This window comes from Callithrix jacchus, chromosome 6, assembly GCF_049354715.1.
Source record: "Callithrix jacchus isolate 240 chromosome 6, calJac240_pri, whole genome shotgun sequence".
Classification (NCBI taxonomy): domain Eukaryota; kingdom Metazoa; phylum Chordata; class Mammalia; order Primates; family Cebidae; genus Callithrix; species Callithrix jacchus.
Window position 1 is genome coordinate 149,169,045 of NC_133507.1, and position 21,114 is coordinate 149,190,158.

Sequence of the window (21,114 nt, forward strand, 5' to 3'; positions counted from 1 at the left end):
CATACATCTGATAAGGGATTTGTATTCAGAATATATAAAGAACTCTTACAGCTAAATAAAAAAAAAACCCAATTAAAAAGTGAACAAAATATTTGAATAGACATTTCTCTAAGAAGGGATACAGATGGTCGGTAAAAGAAAAAACGATGAACAATGTGAGGAGGTAGAGAAATTAGAAACCTCATATATTGCTTGTGGGAATATAAAATGGTATAACCCTTTGGAAAACATTTTGGCAGTTCCTCAAAATGGTCGTCATAGAGTTACCATGTAATTTAGCAGTGCCACTATTAGGAGTATACCAAAGAGGAATGAAAACATACATCTGCACAAAAATTTGTACACAAATTTTTCATCTATTTGTGTTCTACTATTATCATCGCTAAACAGTAGAACAACCCAAATCTCCATCAACTGATGAATCCAAATGTTGAATAGTTATACAGTGACAAATTATTTGATAATAAAAAGTGATGAAGCATTGATACATGCTACAACATGATGAACCTTGAAAACGTTCTGCTGAGCGAAAGAAACTAGTCACAGAAGGCCACATATTTGTGGTGCCATTTGTATGAAATGTCCGGAAACGGAAAGAAAAAGTAGATGAATGATTGCCAGGGGCTGGGATTTTAGTAGTGGTGGGGCAGCATGGGGAGTGACAGCTGATAGGTATGATATTTCTTTTGAGGGGGGATGAAAATATTCTAAAATTAGATTGTGATGGTGTGGTTGTACAACCCTGAGAATATATTTTAAAAAATTGAACTCTATACTTTAAGTGAATGAATTGTGTGTCATATGTGAATTATATTTCCAAAAGTTGTATAAAGTCTAAAAAAAATTTATAGCAGTTCAGGACCAGAGCTTGGGGGGCATCTTGTTGCAGACTGAGGTACATTGATTAATATTGGCTAACAGTCACTATTGTCTAAAAGTCAGTTTTTGCCAGTGTATTTTGTGAAACATGTCTACTGTAATGTTAGCAAAATTCTAGGGAAAGAGTTCTGTGTCTAAATACATGTGGGAAATGCTGGAATAAACACAGTTTAACCAATGCCATTAATGCAGGACAGCTCTGAACCTGTAAAGTGCTTTAAGAAAGGAGATAACTGTAAGGGTCACATTTATTTTTTTACAGGCCCATCTCCCTCAATTAACCTTTTTTTGTATTTGGAACATAGTGATACTTTTTTAAGTTTGCAAGAAAGTTACATTCATTCAGTATTTACTGCCCAACACTTTAATCCCTTGTTGCATTTACTTTTCATGGCAGCTTGAAGTGTAGATACTAATATCTCTGTCCCTCTACCCCATTTGCAAATGAGGAAACAGAAGCTTATAAAATAAAGTAACATTATGCAGCTAGAAAATGACAGAACCACAACTCAGAACTATTCAGTTTCTTAATCATTCTTATGCCAGTTTAAAAAATATTCCAATTTAAATGCATGGAAATATATTTTAGAGACAATCTTTAGATTGTTAAACAAAAAAAGGTTCTAGTATTTAACAATCTAGGTTTACTTTCTATTAATTTATATGTAACCTGTCTATCTTCACAAATGCCAGGTGAGTAAGATCTATACAAGATTCGTTTTGCTTTTTTCTCTCCTTTTTAGCGTTTATATTTTAACCTGAAAATACTGTTTACCATTCTTATGAACTAGTATATTTAATAGTTTTTTCCTTGTAATACTTAATTAGTTCATTTGAATTATTTGTGTATTTCTAGTTAATGTGCTGAGTTGTAAATAAAACAATCGAGCATTGTTCATGCCCTGTCTCCCAAGACTTGGTTTCGATCCCAAATGTAGATGCTCGATAATTTCAGATAATCCTATGAATAGCATATTTAGATGTAGCTTATGATGTCTACAAAGCGTTTTTTAATGACTATTAAAAAGGTGATGCTTATTTGTTTAAAAAATTGATTTCATCACTGCTTCTTAATCTGTTATGTATTATTCTAATCTCCCCTTTATTTCAAACAGTATAAATATTACAGTGTCATGAATTAAAAGGCTTATTTTGTAAATGTGCTTTTGTTACGTATTATGCTACCTCCTTAGCAACAGTATGCTCTAATTTTATAACTCTTTAATGAAACAAATTTACTTTTAACAATAGTTATCCATAAGTTAATTGACATTGGTCTCTCTATGGCTTCCCATAAGGCCTTTCTGGAGCAATGCATTCTCAAGTGTTTCCTCACGCTCATTTTGGTAGGTGGCCACAATTAATATCTAGATTTGTGTGGCATTATTTGTCTACCTGCTTGTGGAAGCTTCTGCTAGTGTTCTGGATCCCTGCATGTGGAATTAAGTTTTTTCCGTGTTTTAAAATGGAGTGGGCATGGATGTGTGGCTTTCAGATTACATTGTATTTAAAATTCCATGAAAATATTTTGTAGTGATTTATGTGTAAATGCTGAAAAGCATTACTGCTTACCTACATGGTCACATTAGAATGTTAATAGCCGTTATGATTCTTTTTCTTGAGTTTGAATTCATGATACTTTGTCGCCTTTTTGATATAGCAAATCATTATACTGCATTATTCCATGGAGTTTGGTTTTGCTTAACTGTATCCAAGTTTTGCTTTTTAGTGCTCTCTTAAAGTGATTTGTCAAAGTTATGTCAATGCATTGCTGTCTGTTATGAAGCCCTCCCGTTACCCTTGCAGTGTGCTTATTATTCTTTAATTCACTTGCTTCCCAATGGCCTGTTTTTCCTTTTTTTCTCATCAATAATAAAGTAATTTTCTTGATATTCTAATTAGGTTCACCGAGCAAAATTGCATTGTTATAAACATTACAACTACAGAGATTACTGTTGGGCAACATCTATAATTTGTTTTTCAGCTTTTTAAAGATAAAAGACATTCTGTGTAACATTTTTAGTGTTTAATTTCTGTGCATTAAATCAGTGATCTAATTGGTAAATTTGTTAAAATCAGTAAATTTAGTGAATTAGCATGTTATTTTGATTGCATCATGCTAAGAATATTTCATTATGTAATCTACTAGTTCATTACTAGTAGTCTATATTTAAAGCAACATTATTGGCTCTTACTTTACTGAGACCCTTCCTAGAACATATAGTTGGCGGTTCTGTTTTTAATATTCACTAGTAATAAGTAACATACTGCTCTGTTATTGCATTTGTTTTTGTAATTCACTTTAGTTCCCAAGTGATTAGTAAATAGGGAAATTACCGCAGCATTCCACATATGTAGCAGTTGATAACACACATTTCCCCCAATGTGGTAATACCTTGTCCACAAAGTAATACCAGCTAGACATGGCAAGGCAAGGAAGAGTACAGTAGCATTGAACACTATGGCCATTTATTCTGCATTCTTTCTAAGAATACAGTCTTTGTGGATTTCCCACTAATTTCGATAGCTCAGCTGCCCTAACCTTCCTTGAGTCTTCCAAAGCTGTCTTTATTTGCCTTCCAGAAGAAGGTGGGAGTCCATGTGTGTATATATATATCCATATAATTGATTTAATAGGACCATGTCCTTTAATTGTGTTAGTGTTGTTAATAGAGTTTCTCTCTGGCTGTAGTTACAAAGCTGCATAGGTTCTGAATGGTCTGCCTCTAACTAACCCTCTTTTTCCAGATTACATTTCCAAAAATAACAAACTATTTTTCAGTGGTTTTTAATTTTTTTTCGAGAAACACATATTACGTTATGGCAGATACTTCAGTAGATTAAAATTTGGCTGTTATTTTACTACATACAGCAAAAGAAAACTAAAAACAAAAATGTATACTAGTATACATTCACTAGTATACATGTGAATTGTGTGAATTGCATGATGATGAGCCTTTAAAAAGACTACTGTTTAGATTTGAATTTATAATTTGAGAAATTTTCTTGGGATTTCAAATTTCAGCCTTAGTAGCTTCATTCTGGTCATTGGGTTTTAGGAGAACAACATTTCTACAGGTTATGTTAAAACAGCATAGCACTAAAACTCATTGGTAACTTTGTTGGAATTTTGGAATTAACACTGCCTTTAATGTACATCCTAGTATTTTTCAAGGTAAATGATGTCTTTTTTTACAATGTTGTGAGAAACTAAACATGTCCTGTTGTATGTAACTGAACAGCCCTTCTTTCCTCCTGTCAGCGGCAACCTTTGGCACTGCATCCATGAGCATGCCCACGGGATTTGGCACTCCTGCTCCCTACAGTCTTCCTACCAGCTTTAGTGGCAGCTTCCAGCAGCCTGCCTTCCCGGCCCAAGCAGCTTTCCCTCAACAGACAGCTTTTTCTCAACAGCCCAATGGTAAGATCTAACATTTGGCAAACTGTATGTTCATTTTATATATTCTTTTTATATCATAATGTTGTGTGCTTGAGCAGAAAGACTTTTCTAATTAATGCTATAGTATTATCTACCGAGTATTTAACTACACAAAAATAATAGCTTTTGGTGATTTGAACCTCAGAAAGCTAAGTGATTTTGTAAGCTTTTGGGAGCAGGTTATGATTTATGGGAAATCAGTGACTATGTAAAGAGTATCTCTTCATTCTCAGGGTTTCTAGAGCCTTTTTCTGATTAATTTGTCTTACATGTTCTAATATGCTTCTTGATTTTTAAAGGAGACTTCATAGACCTAAAATGTTTTTTTTTCTTTCATCAAAGAAATGTGTACCTTTGTGTGTGTGAAAGAGACTACTTTTCTAATTTGATAACTCTACTGTAGTTAGAGTTTGTTATTTGATTTTAGGAAGAGATAGGAAGAGTCACTTGACCATTTTTACCTATTTCTGTCATTTGCTCAAGTTTGAAGTGTATAGATTTGAAGATTCTTGAATCATAACTACATTACTTTTTTTTTAAATAAATGGTTATTTAAAAATCTGAAATATGGACTATGGAAGAGCCATAAATAAGAAAAGTATTTTCTACAAAATATTGTGATGTTTACATAGAAATCATTGCGTTGTCTGCATGGCTTGTCCCAAATAGTCACAAGCTCATCTAGTAGTGAAATCCTATGAATTTTAGTTATTGAGACAAATTGGAATGAAAGAGCTGAATGAAAGTTTTCTTGGCCAGGTGTGGTAGCTCATGCCTGAAATCCCAGCACTTTGGGAGGCCAAGGCAAGTGGATTACTTGAACCCAAGAGATCAAGACCAGCCTGGGCAACATAATGAAATCCTGTCTCTACAAAAAATATAAAAATTAGCTGGGTGTGGTGACATGTGGCTGTAGTTCCAGCTACTTGGGAGACTGAGGTGGAAGGATCACCTGAGCCCTGAAGGTTGAGGCTGCAGTGAGTCATGATCGTGCCACTGGACTCCGGTCCGTGCAATAGAGCGAGATCCTGCCTCCAAAAAAGAGTTACTTTAAGACATGCTACCATCAGTTTTTCTTTGGTATCTGAAAGAGCTTGAGGCCTAACAACTAAACTTTGATATTTTATTTTTATTGCTCTGATAGGAATTTCTCTGAAAGTTATTATGAGACTTTATAAGCATCAGATTGTCTTTTAAAGATACAGGTTATAATTGGTGGTTCTGTTTTAACAAGGTGCAGGTTTTGCAGCATTTGGACAAACAAAGCCAGTGGTAACCCCTTTCGGTCAAGTTGCAGCTGCTGGAGTATCTAGTAATCCTTTTATGGTAAGCAAAATTTAAAATTAAGTACATTATAAGTTGTTAAATCTTATTTTTAAATTAGGAATAGCAGGATGTTAATATTCCTAGATGGTATTTGGTATCCTGTTGATGTGACATGATACAATTGTACAAATTGACTTGGAGCCATTATGTATGACCCTTTTCTGACCTTTTAAAAAAACTAGTTGCAAATTAAAGCATTGACAGTAGTTCAGCTGTTTTATAATATGAAACTTACTTGCTTTCTTGTCAAAATAACACTTTACAGAGGCCCTAAGAATTGGTGAACATAAAAAAGAGGTCTTAAGAGTCAGAAGTTTCATTTGAGTCTTTTCTAAGGGCTTTTTAAGACCATTCTAATATTCTTCCTAGAATCTGTTACAACAACTCTATGAAATTAATGGTTATGAAAGGCATAGCACAGTTCCTGACACGTAATAGTTTTATATAGCATATTGCCAATAACAAATAAATGTTATTGTCAATAATTTAAAAAAATTCTTAACCAAAATGTCTAATTAAATAAAATTAAATTCAGTGTAATGTTTTTTTATTCTGTACATGTACCACTTTTATCTCTTTATTTGTCTTATGTTTTCCTTTAGACTGGTGCACCAACAGGACAATTTCCAACAGGAAGCTCATCAACCAATCCTTTCTTATAGCCTTATATAGACAATTTACTGGAACGAACTTTTATGTGGTTACATTACATCTCTCCACCTCTTGCACTGTTGTCTTGTTTCACTGATCTTAGCTTTAAACACAAGAGAAGTCTTTAAAAAGCCTGCATTGTGTATTAAACACCAGGTGATATGAGCAAAACCGAGGGCTCCAGTAACACCTTTTAACCTGAATTGGCAGAAAAGGGTAGCGGTATCATGTATATTAAAATTGGCTAATATTAAGTTATTGCAGATACCACATTATTATGCTGCAGTACTGTACATATTTTTCTTAGAAATTAGCTATTTGTGCATATCAGTATTTGTAACTTTAACACACTGTTATGTGAGAAATGTTACTGGGGAAAAGATCAGCCACTTTTTAAGGTGCTGTCATATATCTTGGAATGAATGACCTAAAATCATTTTAACCATTGCTACTGGAAAGTTACAGAGTCAAAATTGGAAGGTTTTATTCATTCTTGAATTTTTCCTTTCTAAAGAGCTCTTCTATTTATACATGCCTAAAATCTTTTAAAATGTAGAGGGATACCTGTCTGCATAATAAAGCTGATCATGTTTTGCTACAGTTTGCAGGTGAAAAAAATAAATATTATAAAATATGCTATTGTTTTTGTGTTCTTGCTGCAATGCCTTTACCAAAGTGGCCTTAAATATGAGTAGTGAATTGAGAACATCTTGAATTCTTAAAAGACTTCTTAGTTACTTTTTATAAAAAGGCCATGTAGAAAAGTTATTAAAACTACTATGACTGCTACATTCAGGAATATGTCAGTGGTAAAGCATTTAAATGTAGCTTGTCAGATTTACCATAATCCTTCTAATTTCTTTGCAGCTTATTAATTTTGTGAAATTTGTATATATGAAGAATTTGCATGTATGTGTATTTACAAATTTTTCTAAGTATCTTGAATTCTCAGACTGCAAAAGGCCTATTTTAACTATTGATTTTTTAAAAACAATATTGTCTTTGAATGTATTGGAAGTAGACATGCATTAACTGTGACATTATTGCACCTCAGTTCTCTTCTTTCTTTGGGCAAACGATATTATATCTAGGATATTTGTTTATGTTTGTTTTTTGGGGGAAAGAAACTGGAACTCAGTGTTACCTTGAAGTTATGGGATACTTTGTTTAAAAAGGCAAAGATACTAAGTTTAGTATGTAACTCAGAAACTTGGAATAGTTTTTTAAATGTGTGTTAGAGCTTATGCATTTGTTTTTATGAGGGATTTTAATAAACTTCGTTATTTGCTTGTCCAGACTATAGCATATTAGCAGTTTAGAAGGGATGGCTTGCAAGGAAGGCGACTGGAAAAAAAACTCTGAGGAGCATACACTGTCCAAGGCCATTAGTGTAAGGACCACTAGCCAGCCTAGAGGACATCACTATACTACATCATCTGATGATCAGTCTTTACTGTGCCTCTAGGTAATCAAGGTAATGAAGGTGAAATTGCATACACAGATATGTAGTACATGTTTTAAAAGTTTTATCTTGAATTGATTAAAACTTTTTAAAAAGCTTTGGTATTCAAAGAGGTAAACGTTAATTTACTCAAATATTTTATTCATGTTGAATGCCTTTTGCAATGATGACTGAGTTGTTATCATAGTATTTTAAAATCTGCATGGTGTTTTAGACTTGTTAAAACATTGCTGTCCAGTGTACATCTAGCCGAAAGTGTGGTTTATCTGAACCGTTTTAATAAGCAAGATCACTGGGAAATCACTGCCCCTTTTCTGAGTAGTATGCCTCTTCTTTTAGAATTAAATGAATGCTTCACAGGTCCAGGTGTGTGTTGATGTAGGCTTGAAATGTCTCTACATTTTGGGGGACTTCCTCAGCCCTTTTCATTGAGGGAAAATTTGAATTTCTGTTTTAGATTGTATCGGGTCCCAGTTGATGATGTGTACGAAGTTATATACTACCTAATTATAGGCCATTACCCAAATAACCTACCAGGTTTTCCCTCTGAGTAGTAAATTAAACAGTTGTTATCAAAATAATTTTAAAGACTCTTTCTTTTTCTGGGTAACTATTGAAGTTTGTAATTAAATGGGAGCTCCTACTCACTTTAAATTAGTGCTTATAAAATAGAAATGTTTAGTTTAAGAAGAGACCCAAGCTGGGTATGGTGATGCAGAGCGTGTAGTCCTAGCTACCCTGGAGGTGAGGTGAGACATCACTTGAGCCTAAGATTTGGGGGTTGCAGTGAGCTGTGATCACTCCACTGAACACTAGCCTGGGTGATCAAGTGAGATCCTATCTCAAAAGAATTAAAAAAAGAGAGAGAGAGAGGGGGGTAGCTTTAAGGTATTATAAGTATTAACGTAGTTTTTCATATGATATTGACTGTTTATTATTAAAGAAAATTAGCTTTTGTTAGACTTTTATATTCAGATTTGTTCTAGTTTTATATAGACCATCAAAATTATGTTGAATACTAAAAAGGAGGAAAAAAAAATCCTGGAAGGGTAACAAGGCTGAAAACCTCCAAATTTCCTGGCTTACTGGTTTAGTCCGATCATTTTTCCTGTTCAGGTATCTATCTGCAGGTATCCCTGTTCAGGAAGGAGGATCTTTTTTTGGGATGGCAAACTTTTGACATAGTTTAAAGACATTTTTTCCTTATTTTTTGAAATAGAGAATATTTTACTATTTTTGTGAAAAAATAATTCCTTTTATTAATTTGTAAAAGCATGTCATTTCTTTACCTGTGAGATTCCCTGCCCCTTACACACACACACACACACACACACACACACACACACTCTCTCTCTCTCTCTCTCTCTCTCTCTCTCTCTCTCTCTCTCTCTCTCGTACAGTTCCCACCAGTTGCCAACATGAAGAGGGTGACCTGGCTGCTGCTTTACCAGTGTACGAACATCTCTGGAGCATTTTAGTCTCAGGACCATAACTCTTATTGAAGATCCCCAAAGAGCTTTTGTTGATGTCGTTATATCTCTCAGAATTTACTGTATTGAAATTAATACTGAGATATTTCTAAAACATGTTCATTTAAATATAACAATAATAAACTACTTGCTAGCATAAATAACATTTTTGATAAAAATAACTTTTCCAAAGCAAAAACTAATGAGAACAAGGAACATGTTTTACATTTTATGCATTTAAAAAAACTGGCTTAATAAAAGCAGTGAGAGCATTCCAACTTAAAAAAAAAAATTACACAGCATACACACTGGAAAATTCCACTATGCACTTGTGAAATTATGAGAAAGAAAAAGATATATAATGTCTTAGTAGGACAATGAAAATAGTTTGACCTTTCACAGCCCTTCAAAGAAAGGGTCGTAGACCTTAAGGGTCTCCAGACCCTTTGAGAACCACGATACTTTAAATTTGTTAGAACAGTATTCACTTGTTCTAACATACTACCTCCTGAGGTTTTTTTGTGTTTGCTAGTGAGAAAAACTGAAATTGCAGATGTTTTAACACTAACTACTTCAAGGTAATAATAGCAGTGATATTACGTATGGGGTATGTATCAGACAGTCACTTGCCAAATGATTTTCATATTTCATCTCCTACAGTCCCTGCAGTGAACCCATACTTTTAGGATGAAAGAAGCAAAGCATAGAGAGGTGACGCTAGTGGTAGCTTTTGCTCTGGGGAACAGATTTGGATTAAAATGCTATCACATTTCTTTACAAGTACATTCCTTAATATTTTGAAATTCCGAACAAGTTACATTCTATATCTTGTATACCTAAAAAAAAAATTTAATCACTTGAATTCTTTTCATAATTTGATGAAGTCAATACAGTTTATTCTTGGGTTTTTTTTTTTTTTAACTTTAGAAGTAATACGGTAACTAGTGGAGCGTGTTTTAAATTGAAGACTCATCTGAAGTGTCAAAGACTCCTGTTTTGTAAAGCATTCCACCTTTATTGTTACAGTATGTGCCCTATACAGTTTTAAAATTTACTTTTAAAAAGGTAGTATAATTAAAATTTCTATTAACCTGTTGTATTGAGTTCATCCTCATTAGCTAAAATTTTCTTTTTATATTTTAAAATTTAGTGACATTAAACTTTTCATGTGGTTGTTTGTGAACAAACGAATATATAACCACAATGTAATCTAGTGTGCTGCTGAATGTTTAACAACCATCTTTCACGAAAGAAAAAAGGCCCTGTTTTGTAGTGTTTACTAATATTTGTGGTATAAATACTATCTCCATGGTGATTTTACCTGCCAATCTGATGTCGTTAAATGCGGTTTAAAGAGATAGCAGACCAGTGGCTCTCCCAAGCCTTTACAAACCAGCTCTAGCACAGTAAGGACATGTAATTCCACAACTCATTGATTACATTTATTGTTCATTTGATGATTATATCCAGTATTTGAAGATCTTTTATGTTGTTAATTCATTCAGCAAGCATTTGGACACGTGTTCACTTTTAGAGATATACTGGGCACTGAGGTGTTTAATCTGCAAAGAGCCAAGTGTTGTGAACCATGGTTTTTAAAAGTCCAATTGTTGTGCTTTTATAGGGGATTGTACATTCAAGGCTTACACTCTGAATTCTGTGTACAGTTCTGTTTTGTTTGACCAGCACAGTGTTTTAAAATGTTGCATTCTGAATTCATCTTTTTAAAATGGGGCATGTACTGTTAAGGTGGCCACTAGCTTACCACTCTGTTTTCCTTAGTCTCAAACATTCACATGCTTTTCAAGGCCTTTGAGTTGGCAAATCCTGAATAGATAGTGAAGGTAGGAAATGGCTCTTCTTATGCCACATCTTAGTCTGATTTTGAAGTCAGTTGTGTAAGTTTGGGCTGACAATCGTATTTCCCAGTGAAGACTTGTTGCCAAGAATTCATACCATTCTGATTATTTTATTCTAGTGGATAAAAATTCAACATATATTTCAGTATATTTTTGAAATCTGTGCTTGTCCAACATAGGGCCGTAGAGGCTGATAAAAAGAGAATGTTGTGATTTGAGCTTTTGTAAAAGATACAGTGATGCTGGATAAAATATTTCAAATGGTTATGAAAATGCCCATAGTTTAATTTTTTAAATCGGTTCTCTGAAATCTTGATATGTTATGCATGTTACAATTTAAGCAATGAGAATGAAATTCGAAGTCTAAATTCTCAGCATCTTCCCTCAATCTTGAGTGGAGAGACAGAGGAAGCAAACGCCAAGGAGCCTTCTAATTTTGACCATATGATCATTAACTAAAGGCAGCAAGGGGTTGTAAACTAATCTTATATAGTCAATGTTTCATAGAATGCTTTGGTTGCAATCAGGTTTTTTAAAGACTTTAAAGGTTTTTTGTATGTTATAATATATGCTTATGTTTTCTAAAAATTATGCAGTATGCACAAAGGGCATAAAGTCAAAAAGTATGTCTCCCTCTGTGACTTCATTCTCACACCCAAGAGGTATATAATTTCTTGTGTCTTGTATAGTCTTTCAGAAATGTTATCATTTATTTTATATATGCCTCTCTCTATATGCCTCTTCCTGTTCTTCCTTATTTTAAATGTTCAGTTTTGTGACTTTGTTCTTGTTTAACTTGGTTGTCTTTTCATATTACCACATCCAGCTCTAACTCATTATTTTAATGTCTCCAGGATTCCATTATATGGATGTCCCTTTTGGAGAACAGTTGTTTATAGACTTTTCTACTAAAAATATTGTTACAATGATAATATCCTTATGCATATATGAAGATTACTCTTGATTCTGCCTGACTGGAAACTTTCAATAAAATAGACATCATTCTATTTTGAGACTCACCAGATGTGTAGGTATGATCTTGTGCTTCCCTATTTAAGAAATTCTTCAATTTAAAGAAGAAGAAAAAAATATCTCTAATTGACTGAAGATACATGAAAAATTCTATGCTTTTAAATTAAAACTATTAAGGCAGTCAGTTCATTGAAAGATTGTGCAAGCTCACATCTGTTTTGCACCTTAATTTTTTCATTGTCCCTACTCATGAGTCTAAAAGTGCATGGCTTGGGGCTATACTTTGTTTTACAGTTTGTTGGTATCGTGCCTTTTCTTATCTACATTAGCTTAGACTATACCTTATTTTTAAGAAGAGAAAATAGCAGTTAACTATGGCAAACTCTATTTTGGCACAACCACATGTTTTTTCGTTATTTCTTCAAAATTAGCTTCCTATGCTTTAGAAAAAAATGTAAATTATTACTCCAAAAGTTCTGATTCTGATTCCTCATGGTTTAGAGCTCAGAAATTTCTTAACTTGTATTTCCTGTTAGTCAAGCACAGGATTTGTTTCCTGCAAAAGTTTATTTTCCTTAAGGAATACTTGTCCTAATAGCTGATAGAAAGTACCTTTGCACTTTAAATCCTAGAACTAGGGAACAAGGAAATTTACTGAGAAGTTCAAAAGAAAGAATAACAGGACCTTCTAGGCAGCAGGGCATGTTTAGAAAATGTTAATACACCATGATTTTTGAAGACCAATTTTAGTTCAGGAGGTGGTTTTAAATACTGGATGAAAACTTACAGGCCGAATTCAATATTCATTTCTGAAATGCTTTAGTATGATAGATAAATTTGGTTAAGTTCTTGTTCATTGTGAAATACTGTTGGAAGAATTTTTTTCAAAATAAAGACTTACGAATTTATGTACCATTTGGGAATAGCCTCTTTCATTTCAATTAGGTGTCAAATAATCTGCAAAATTGGAAGAATATTTGTTTCTTTCGTCACTCACATTATGCATTCCTGTAAAATAGCTCATGCATTTACTTCCAGCTTAACCTGTTTTATTCCATTAATTAAACTTGTGCCATTTTTTTAAATTAAAAAGTCTTATTTTAAAAAACAGGATCTGTTACTTAATTTGCAATTTTTTTTCCTTCAAAAACTGATTTTTTTTTTTTTTTTGCACATACCTTGATGTATGCTGGTTTTAAGAAAGTGTTGTAATGGGATTTTATTTGCCTTACTACTGTTGAAATTTAGAAGGTAAATACTGTACTGTGTTTGTCACACCACTAATCTTATTTCCCTGAAGTGGTCACTCACTATTATTTGTTATGGGACCATCTTGGTTATTCTGTACATCTGGTTGTTTGTTTAAATTATTTTCACTAATAATCACCAGAACACAGAAGAAAATTTTGTTTCCTTAGAATCAGCAAGTATTTCCACCACCCGGGGGTGGGGACAAGAAGGAAAGAACTAATGTTTATTTTAGCCTCTTTAATGAGAAACTATTCAATTTATTTTTCTTCATATTTTTTTCTTAAGTGGTATGCTAATGATTTTTGCTGACCTCAAGATTTGGGACTCTGTGAAAACTACTATACCAGAGTCAAATTGCCTGTGTTCTTTTCTGCCATTAACTGGTTTTGGGGTGGGAAATTCAGATAATTCCACTTTTCCAACTTAAAAATGAGGTCTCCTCCAAAATAAGTTTCTCCACAGCCATTTGGAGTGTGTATTTAAATTACACAGTAATGTTTTAGGAATTGGAATTAAACATTTCAGAATAATAGCTGTTAGGCTGGGTTCAGTGGCTCACACGTGTACTCCCAGCACTTTGGGAGGCTAAGGTGGGTGGATCACCTGAGGTCAGGAGTTTGAGACCAGCCTGACCAACATGGTAAAATCTCATCTCTGCTAAAAATACAAAAATTAGCCATGGGTGGTGGCGGATGCCTGTTGTCCCAGCTACTTGGGAGGCTGAGGCAAGAGAATCGCTTGAACCAGGGAGGCAGAGGTTACAGTGAGCTGAGATTGCACCACTGCACTTCAGCCTGGATGACGAGGGAGATTCCATCTCAAGAAAAAAAAAATAATAATTTTTTAAAAAGCTGTTAGATTGAACATATAAAACACGTTTTTGTAGATAAAAATTGCCAACTGTCAGCAACTTTGACCTAATTTTTTAATCAACTTGTGCCATTTACCTCATGTAGTTGATCCCATTTAATGGAAACAAAAACCCTTTAAGGTAGTATTGGTCAGAAGAAAACACAAGTGTTCACTTGGCCAGGTTGCACAGCTGATTAGTAAGTGGCGGGAGTAGAATTCTGTCTGATTTTAAAATTTATCTTCCCATCAATATTGTATTTCTACTTTGAAGCTCCTCATTCTGGCAATTCTAATAAGAGTATGGATATTAAAAAAAAACCTGTTTCACAAGCACTGTTGGAAACTGTAAGGACTACTTACAGCCTTCCTGCCCCCAGTGATTCAACTTTGGGTTATTTCCCTTCCATATTTCCTCCTTGCCCATGTGAAATAATTTTGTTGTGGCCATAGCCAGTTGATTTTTAACCCATTTATGCCTAGTGTCCCATTATCGGGACACTAAGCTTGTGGGAGAGTTATTTATATCCTACTGCTCAAGATTATTGCCAAAGTCTGATTTTTTCACTCACAAATATTTGCAGCTTCTGGCATGGATGGGTTCATGATGAACTTTTCCTACATACCAGTTTTCTTCCAAACAAAATACATGTATTATTTTTTCTGATGGTGAAAAGACATACTTAATGCAAAGAATTTGAAAATGAAAGTTTAATCCTGTGCAGGTATATCATAAGTATATCTGGATTTTGTTTTATGGGTAAATATAAAGACTTCTTACAGAATGGCATATTATACTTAGTATCTTGTAATCTTTTCCTCAGTATATCATGGTTTTCTTTCAGTGTCAGTATAGACCCAGATTCTCTTCCAATGAAGTTTCATTATATGGAGTTCACATAATCTCTATGACAAATATTTATATTATTTCCAATTTTTAACATCAGGAATTTTACCTGTGTTGTACACATGACCTGGAATCATGTGTTTTTAGAAATGGAATTGCCAAGTGAACAATGTACATCTTAAGAATAATGATGCATCTTCTTTTCTCTACTGCAGTATAGTTTTTGTGGTCATTTGTCATTTTTCCTAATGTTAATTGAATACCTCACTATAACCTTTCATTTGGATTATGTCTTGGAATAAATACTTGTAAATTATACTGTTAGCTTATAAGGATTAACATTCTCTCAATTACTATTTAAAGAGATTGTTTTAATTTATATAATGCCAAAAAAGTCACATGGGCCATTTTGACTCCAGTTCTTTTTAATGATTGCTAATTTCAGAAGATTCCTTATTTTTTCTTTTTTTAATTATTGGTGAGTTTGATTTTTTTCATGATTTTCTACTTGCATTTTCTCATTTATGAATTGTCTTAAAAGTTTAACAGCCTGGGTGACAGAGCGAGACTCCATCTCAAGAAATAGTTAAGGTATTAATCGGATTAGCTAAATTTACATTTTTATTCATTATATCTCATTGTTTTGGGATAACGATGGCACAAACTGGGACTTTTCTATTGCTAATGATGCCATTTAACTTTTAGGCTGAATAACCTAATCTAATCGAGACATTGAAAAATCTAGATAACTGTTAGTTTTCTTCTAGTTTCATTTTTTTTAAATCAGAGAAGGATAACTTACTCTGATACTCCAGTTGAACTGTTTGTTATTCAGACTTAAAGCTTATTTCTTTTCCCTACCCTGTATCTAGAACACACAATAATGGCTGTTTTTTTTTTTTAATTTTTGTTTTTGGTGTGTTAGTTTCACTGTGATGTGTCTGAATGTGGGTGTTTTATTTTTGTGTTTTGCATGGGATTTGATATGCTTCTTGAATCTATATTTCTGTGTGTGTGTGTGTGTGTGTGTGTGTGTGTGTTGCTACCAGCTCCGCAAGTTTCTTAACCATTCTGTATTCAAGTATTAATTGCCTTATTTGCTGCATTAATTGTTAAGATTTATAAAGGTTTTAAAGAAGGAATTAAGTAAAATTCTTTGGAATCCTTGAAGGATTTTAAACATTAAAAATGTTTATGGTTATCCGTATCAATTCAGACTAAATTTCCATCAAGTTATCACAGAAGAATATAATAAATTTAGAATATATAAATCATAATATGATTTTAGAACAGTACAGGTTCTTTCAGCTTTTCTATTTTAGTTGCTGACCGTATTTGGGTAGGTCTCCCAAATAAGAGCGAAGAGGAATACCAGGCCTTCCAGATAAGATTTCCAGTTTTCTCAACTATGGAAACTTTAGAGAAACTTGCAAATTCTAGCAGGCCAGAGACATCTTTTTTTTTCCTATTAAGAAATAATACTTTAAAATGCACAACAATTTTGGCTTATTTGGTGATGTTTGAGAGCTGCTCATGTAAAAGCAATCACACTAAATGCTGTATGTCATTGTCCTAGTACCTTCCATTTAGTAGGTGTTAATTTGGTGCCGTTTTGCTAAGTGATTTCTAAATAGTATTTCCTATAATTTTCACAATCTTTTATGTAGGTATGATTTCTATTTTAGCAGACAAAATGGGCTTAGAAATGATGGTTTACTTGTTCAAGTAACGTAAGTGGCAGAACTGAGCTTTGAATTCAGCTCGAGAATTCAACCATTCCACCACAGTGCCTTGAGGGAGCTGGTCTTCTAGTAAGGGAATATGATGCACATGTAAGTCCATACCAAGAGCTGGAAAGTGGGGCTGTGGGAGAGTACAAGACATCTCAGTCTGACCTAATCTGGATTTATGAAGGAGCAGTAGAATGTAAGACTAAGGGGGAAGAATGAGAAGGAAGCAGAAGAAAATAAGTCCGTATATTGGGGTTATGCTGTATTGGTGGACAAGCAGGTATCTGAAAATATATTGGACAGGTTGTCTCCTCAGGGCATTGATTAAAGGATGGGGTGTCTGTCGGTGTAAGAGTACTTACTGTAAAATAATTCCTTTCCAGATCCCTTTGGCATGAAGAACATGGAATGGGTATAATAGTTGTGTTTAAAATTAGTGTGAGGTAGTATTAGATTGGAATTCTGTGTAGCACCAGAGGCGTTAAAGATGATTACAGTCATTTGCTACTCAAAATGTTGTCTGAGGACCTACAGCCTGGACGTAGTCACCTCGAAGCTTGTTAATTATATAGAATTTTGATTAGGCCCCATCCCAGGGTAGTAAATCAGAATCTGTATTTTAACAAAATCCCCAGGTGGTTTGTATGGAAATTCAAGGATAGAAAGGACTAATTTAGTTTCTATGTTAGTTACATCATTTTTATATATGGCTTTTTATTGGTCATACTAAAATCACTGGAGAATCTTACGGAGATTGGAAAAAATAAATTCTGTGAAAGTACATTTGAATTAAGTTACTTTTTATGTGTGTTCAGTTTTATACATGTATTACTAGGAGTCAGGAATTTGTGCAAAAAGTAGTAGAGAAGTGTGCTGGTATCAGCCTCACACACATAAAGTCGTTAGGTGATGCCATGCAATGAAGATAAGTGCAAAGGCAGTAGACTTTTCCTCTGGAAGATACTGTGGAAGAGGAAAATTGTAAGAGCACAGGTTTCACTGTCATCATCAAGTCACTGGAAGAGGAAAGGAGGCTGCAGATGAGAAAAGCACCTGACAGCACCTGAAATACTCCTTGATGCTGGTCCACATTTGAGCAGTTGGCTCAGAGGAGTGGCAGCGTTGAGGAGGAAGAGGATACCTTAATCGTACACCCTGCTGGCCAAGGTACGGCACAGATGTCAGAAACTGGCTGAAAAGGGGCAATGGTTCCTGATACTAAAGAAATGGTGTTTAAAGCTGTTTGGTGTTTGAAGCTATTTTTCTTATACCCTGTTTACCTTTGAAATTTTAAAAGCATTCACTTCGCACATATGTTTTGCATTTTTAGAAAACTTTTTTTTTTTTAAAGAGAGCCCTCTGCCACCAAAATATGCTTGACTTCATTACCGTGAGATCACTGGTTTCAAAATATTTGGTGTATATTTTTTTCTTAGCTATTTTATGTGTATATATACATCCTATATAATTGCTTTCTTGTGTACAATTTGTGTAGCTTATTTGCTTTTAAGGTTTAATAATTACTTTTTTCCATCATAAATAGTGTACAAAGGCATGTGTAGTGACTGCACTATATGATTGTCTGGTCAGAGCATACATTTCTTCCCTAGTACTGTAGATCGGGTTTGCAAACTTTTAAGTGGCTAGCTAGTATATATTTTTAGACTTCACAGGTGATGTGTTCTCTGTTCCAACTACTGGTCTCTGTTTTTGTAGAACAAAAACAGCTGCAGTTGTAAGCAAAATGTAAGCTCAGCTTTGTCCCAGTGAAACTTTTCATAAAAAATCAGGCGTGCAGGTCAGTTTGTCCTCCTCTGTCTAATGGAGCCTTTAGATTGTTGACATTGTTTCTGGTCATGAGCCATTCTTTTAGCATCTTTGTCCAACACTAGTTTGCACATAAATTAATCCCTACAGTTGATGATTCTTTTAATTCATATAGTCCTCCAGAAAGTTTTTCCAGCTTTGGGTTCCTACAAGTTTTTGAGAATGTTTACTCTTCTGGAATATCGATAACACTGGTTATTTTTAATTGTCAGTTTGATAGGTGGAAGATGTTATCGAGTATTTCATGTTTCTTGCCTTACTAGTGATGTTGGTCATCTTTTCATGCTTGTGAATTAACCTTTTCATGGGATTTACTTCTCTTCCCTAGTATACTCATGTTTTAAAAATTGTTTTTAGACCTTCTTGTAGTAAAACCACTGTTATATATTTTGCATGTTTGAATATTCTGTTTTGATTTTTATATGTGAAGTTTTATATTTGTGTAAAGTTAAATCTGTCCATCTTTTCTATAACTTTTTTGTTGTTGTTTATTTGGTACCAAAGGCAATCTTTTCTGTAATTTCTATCTTTGAATTCATGCTTAAGAAACCCTTTACTAAACCAATGTTAGGAAAATATAAACGTGTGCTTTCATAGTATTTCTCTGGTTTAGTTTTTGTGTAAATATTGGATGTTGATAAAATTTTTAAACTACAGGGGGAAGTTATTGGGAGTAGTGCTAGAGAGAAAGTCCAGTTTTTATTCTACATTTCTTATAGAAATTTAGAAGTCAAGGATATGAAGCTTATATCAAGAGCCCAAACAGGCTGGGCATGGTGGCACACGCCTGTAGTCTCAGCTACTTGGGAGGCTGAGGTGGGAGAGTCACTTGAGCCCACTAGGCTGAGGTTGTGGTGAGCCAGGATTACATCACTGTACTTCAGCCTGGGTGAGAGAGTGAGATCCTGTCTCCAAAAAAAGGGGTAGGGGACGCTAAACAATGGTAGGATATCTTGCAGCATAGAATGTTTACAGCTTCAAAGTTTCAAAAATTCACAAAAGATATAAAGGACCACTAGAAGTTAGATGGATATATATATTTTAAAACGGACAGGGGAGCTCTTACAATGAAGAGGTGGTGATAGAGGTCGTAGAATGGGTGGAAGTTAGGAGACTGAGTGGGAGGGGGGGGAATGAATAGGCCAAGAGTAGTGTATTTGTAGGCAGTAGCTCTCTGTTGCAGACAAAGCACCAAAAGTGCCAGTATTCTAGAATACTCTATCCTAGAGGCTGTCCAAGCAGCCTCTCCTGGAAAAGCACTTCGGCTGTTAGTGCTGATATGAAGTTTAGTCATTTATGTGAGGTAACTGCAGGGATTAAAGTGGTAATTCACTGGGTGAGCATGATGATTTAGTGGAAAGTTTTAATAAGGAAGAGCCAGAAAGAGTTGCCCATTTGATTGCTTTAGAAATCCCCAAGAAAATGTATTGTGATCCCATGCATGGCATTGTGTCTTAACTACAAGGGTTCGAGCCTGGGTTCACCATAGGTTCTTCAGAAAGTAATCATTTACTCCCACCAGAGTTTGCTGATGCTGTTGGATAGTCCCCTGAACCGAGCTAGGTTGCTAGAGGTTTACATCCACATACAGAAGAATGTTCTGATTTAAGTGAACCTCCCAGAACCTTTGACTGCTTCTGTGGCCTCATGGTTCAACTTTTATACAAGTTCAGTGTTCAAGCAGCTGATGGCCCCTAGAAGCTCTTGAACATAATTGAGATTGCAGTATCAGATCACTGTCCAGTTGGATGTATGAAAGTTGGCACTTCTTTTTCCATCCCGGTTATCAGTGATGTGCGTGAGCTGGTGCCCAGCAGTGATCCATGGCAAGATCAGTGTGGAGAATACAGAGAAAATGGTGTCCATCAGCAACTATCCCCTTTCTCCTGCCCTCACCTGTGCAAAACTTACCACAGCTTTTGAGGAAGCATGGGGGATCATTTGACAGTAGTAGAATCTGTTCGGAACGCAGAAAAAAAAATGCTCTTCTTTCAGCTTGTTCCCCACCCCCTTTTAGGCTTCCAACTGTACATTCATTCATTCATTGACTCTTTCAAGCTGAAAAAAATGCTCTTCTTTCAGCGTGTCCCCCACCCCCTTTCAGGCTTCCAACTGTACATTCATTCATTCACTTGAGAGATGCTTATCTCCTGTATTGAAATCTAAATTTATTTGCCACTTTTTTTTTTTTTTTTTTTTTTTACCATTTATCTCATTTTTTATTTGTAGAGATTTTAGCACTTTTTTTTCTTTCTTTTTTTTGAAACGGAGTCTTGCTCTGTTGCCCAGGCTGGAGTTCAGTGGCACAATCTCAGCTCACTGCAACCTTCGCCTCCCGGGTTCAAGCAATTTTCCTGCCTCAGCCTCCTGAGTAGCTAGGATTACAGGTGCATGCCACTATGCCCAGCTAATTTTTGTATTTTTAGTAGAAACGGGGTTTCACCATGTTGGCCAGGATGGTCTCGAACTCTTGACGTCAAGTAATCTGCCTGCCTCAGCCTTCCAAAATGTTGGGCGTGAGCCATCATGCCCAGCCTAAGGCTTAAGCATTTC

The 21,114-nt window shown here is 34.7% G+C and overlaps 1 protein-coding gene across 16 annotated transcripts in view; it reads left to right on the forward strand.

Annotated features, from left to right (window-relative positions):
- AGFG1 (ArfGAP with FG repeats 1) overlaps positions 1-12,972 on the forward strand; it is a 73,090-nt gene extending 60,118 nt beyond the window's left edge. For 5 of the 16 annotated variants that reach the window (XM_008999626.5, XM_008999630.5, XM_008999635.5 and 2 more), the window contains 4 exons: positions 2,178-2,225; positions 4,142-4,300; positions 5,553-5,644; positions 6,247-12,972. In XM_008999626.5, coding sequence (XP_008997874.1) covers positions 2,178-2,225; positions 4,142-4,300; positions 5,553-5,644; positions 6,247-6,306 — 359 coding nt within the window. In that variant the 3' untranslated portion in view covers positions 6,307-12,972. The remainder of the gene's footprint in view (positions 1-2,177; positions 2,226-4,141; positions 4,301-5,552; positions 5,645-6,246) is intronic. The other 11 variants (XM_008999628.5, XM_008999633.5, XM_008999631.5 and 8 more) reach the window with 3 other exon arrangements.
- Positions 12,973-21,114: the final 8,142 nt, after the last annotated feature.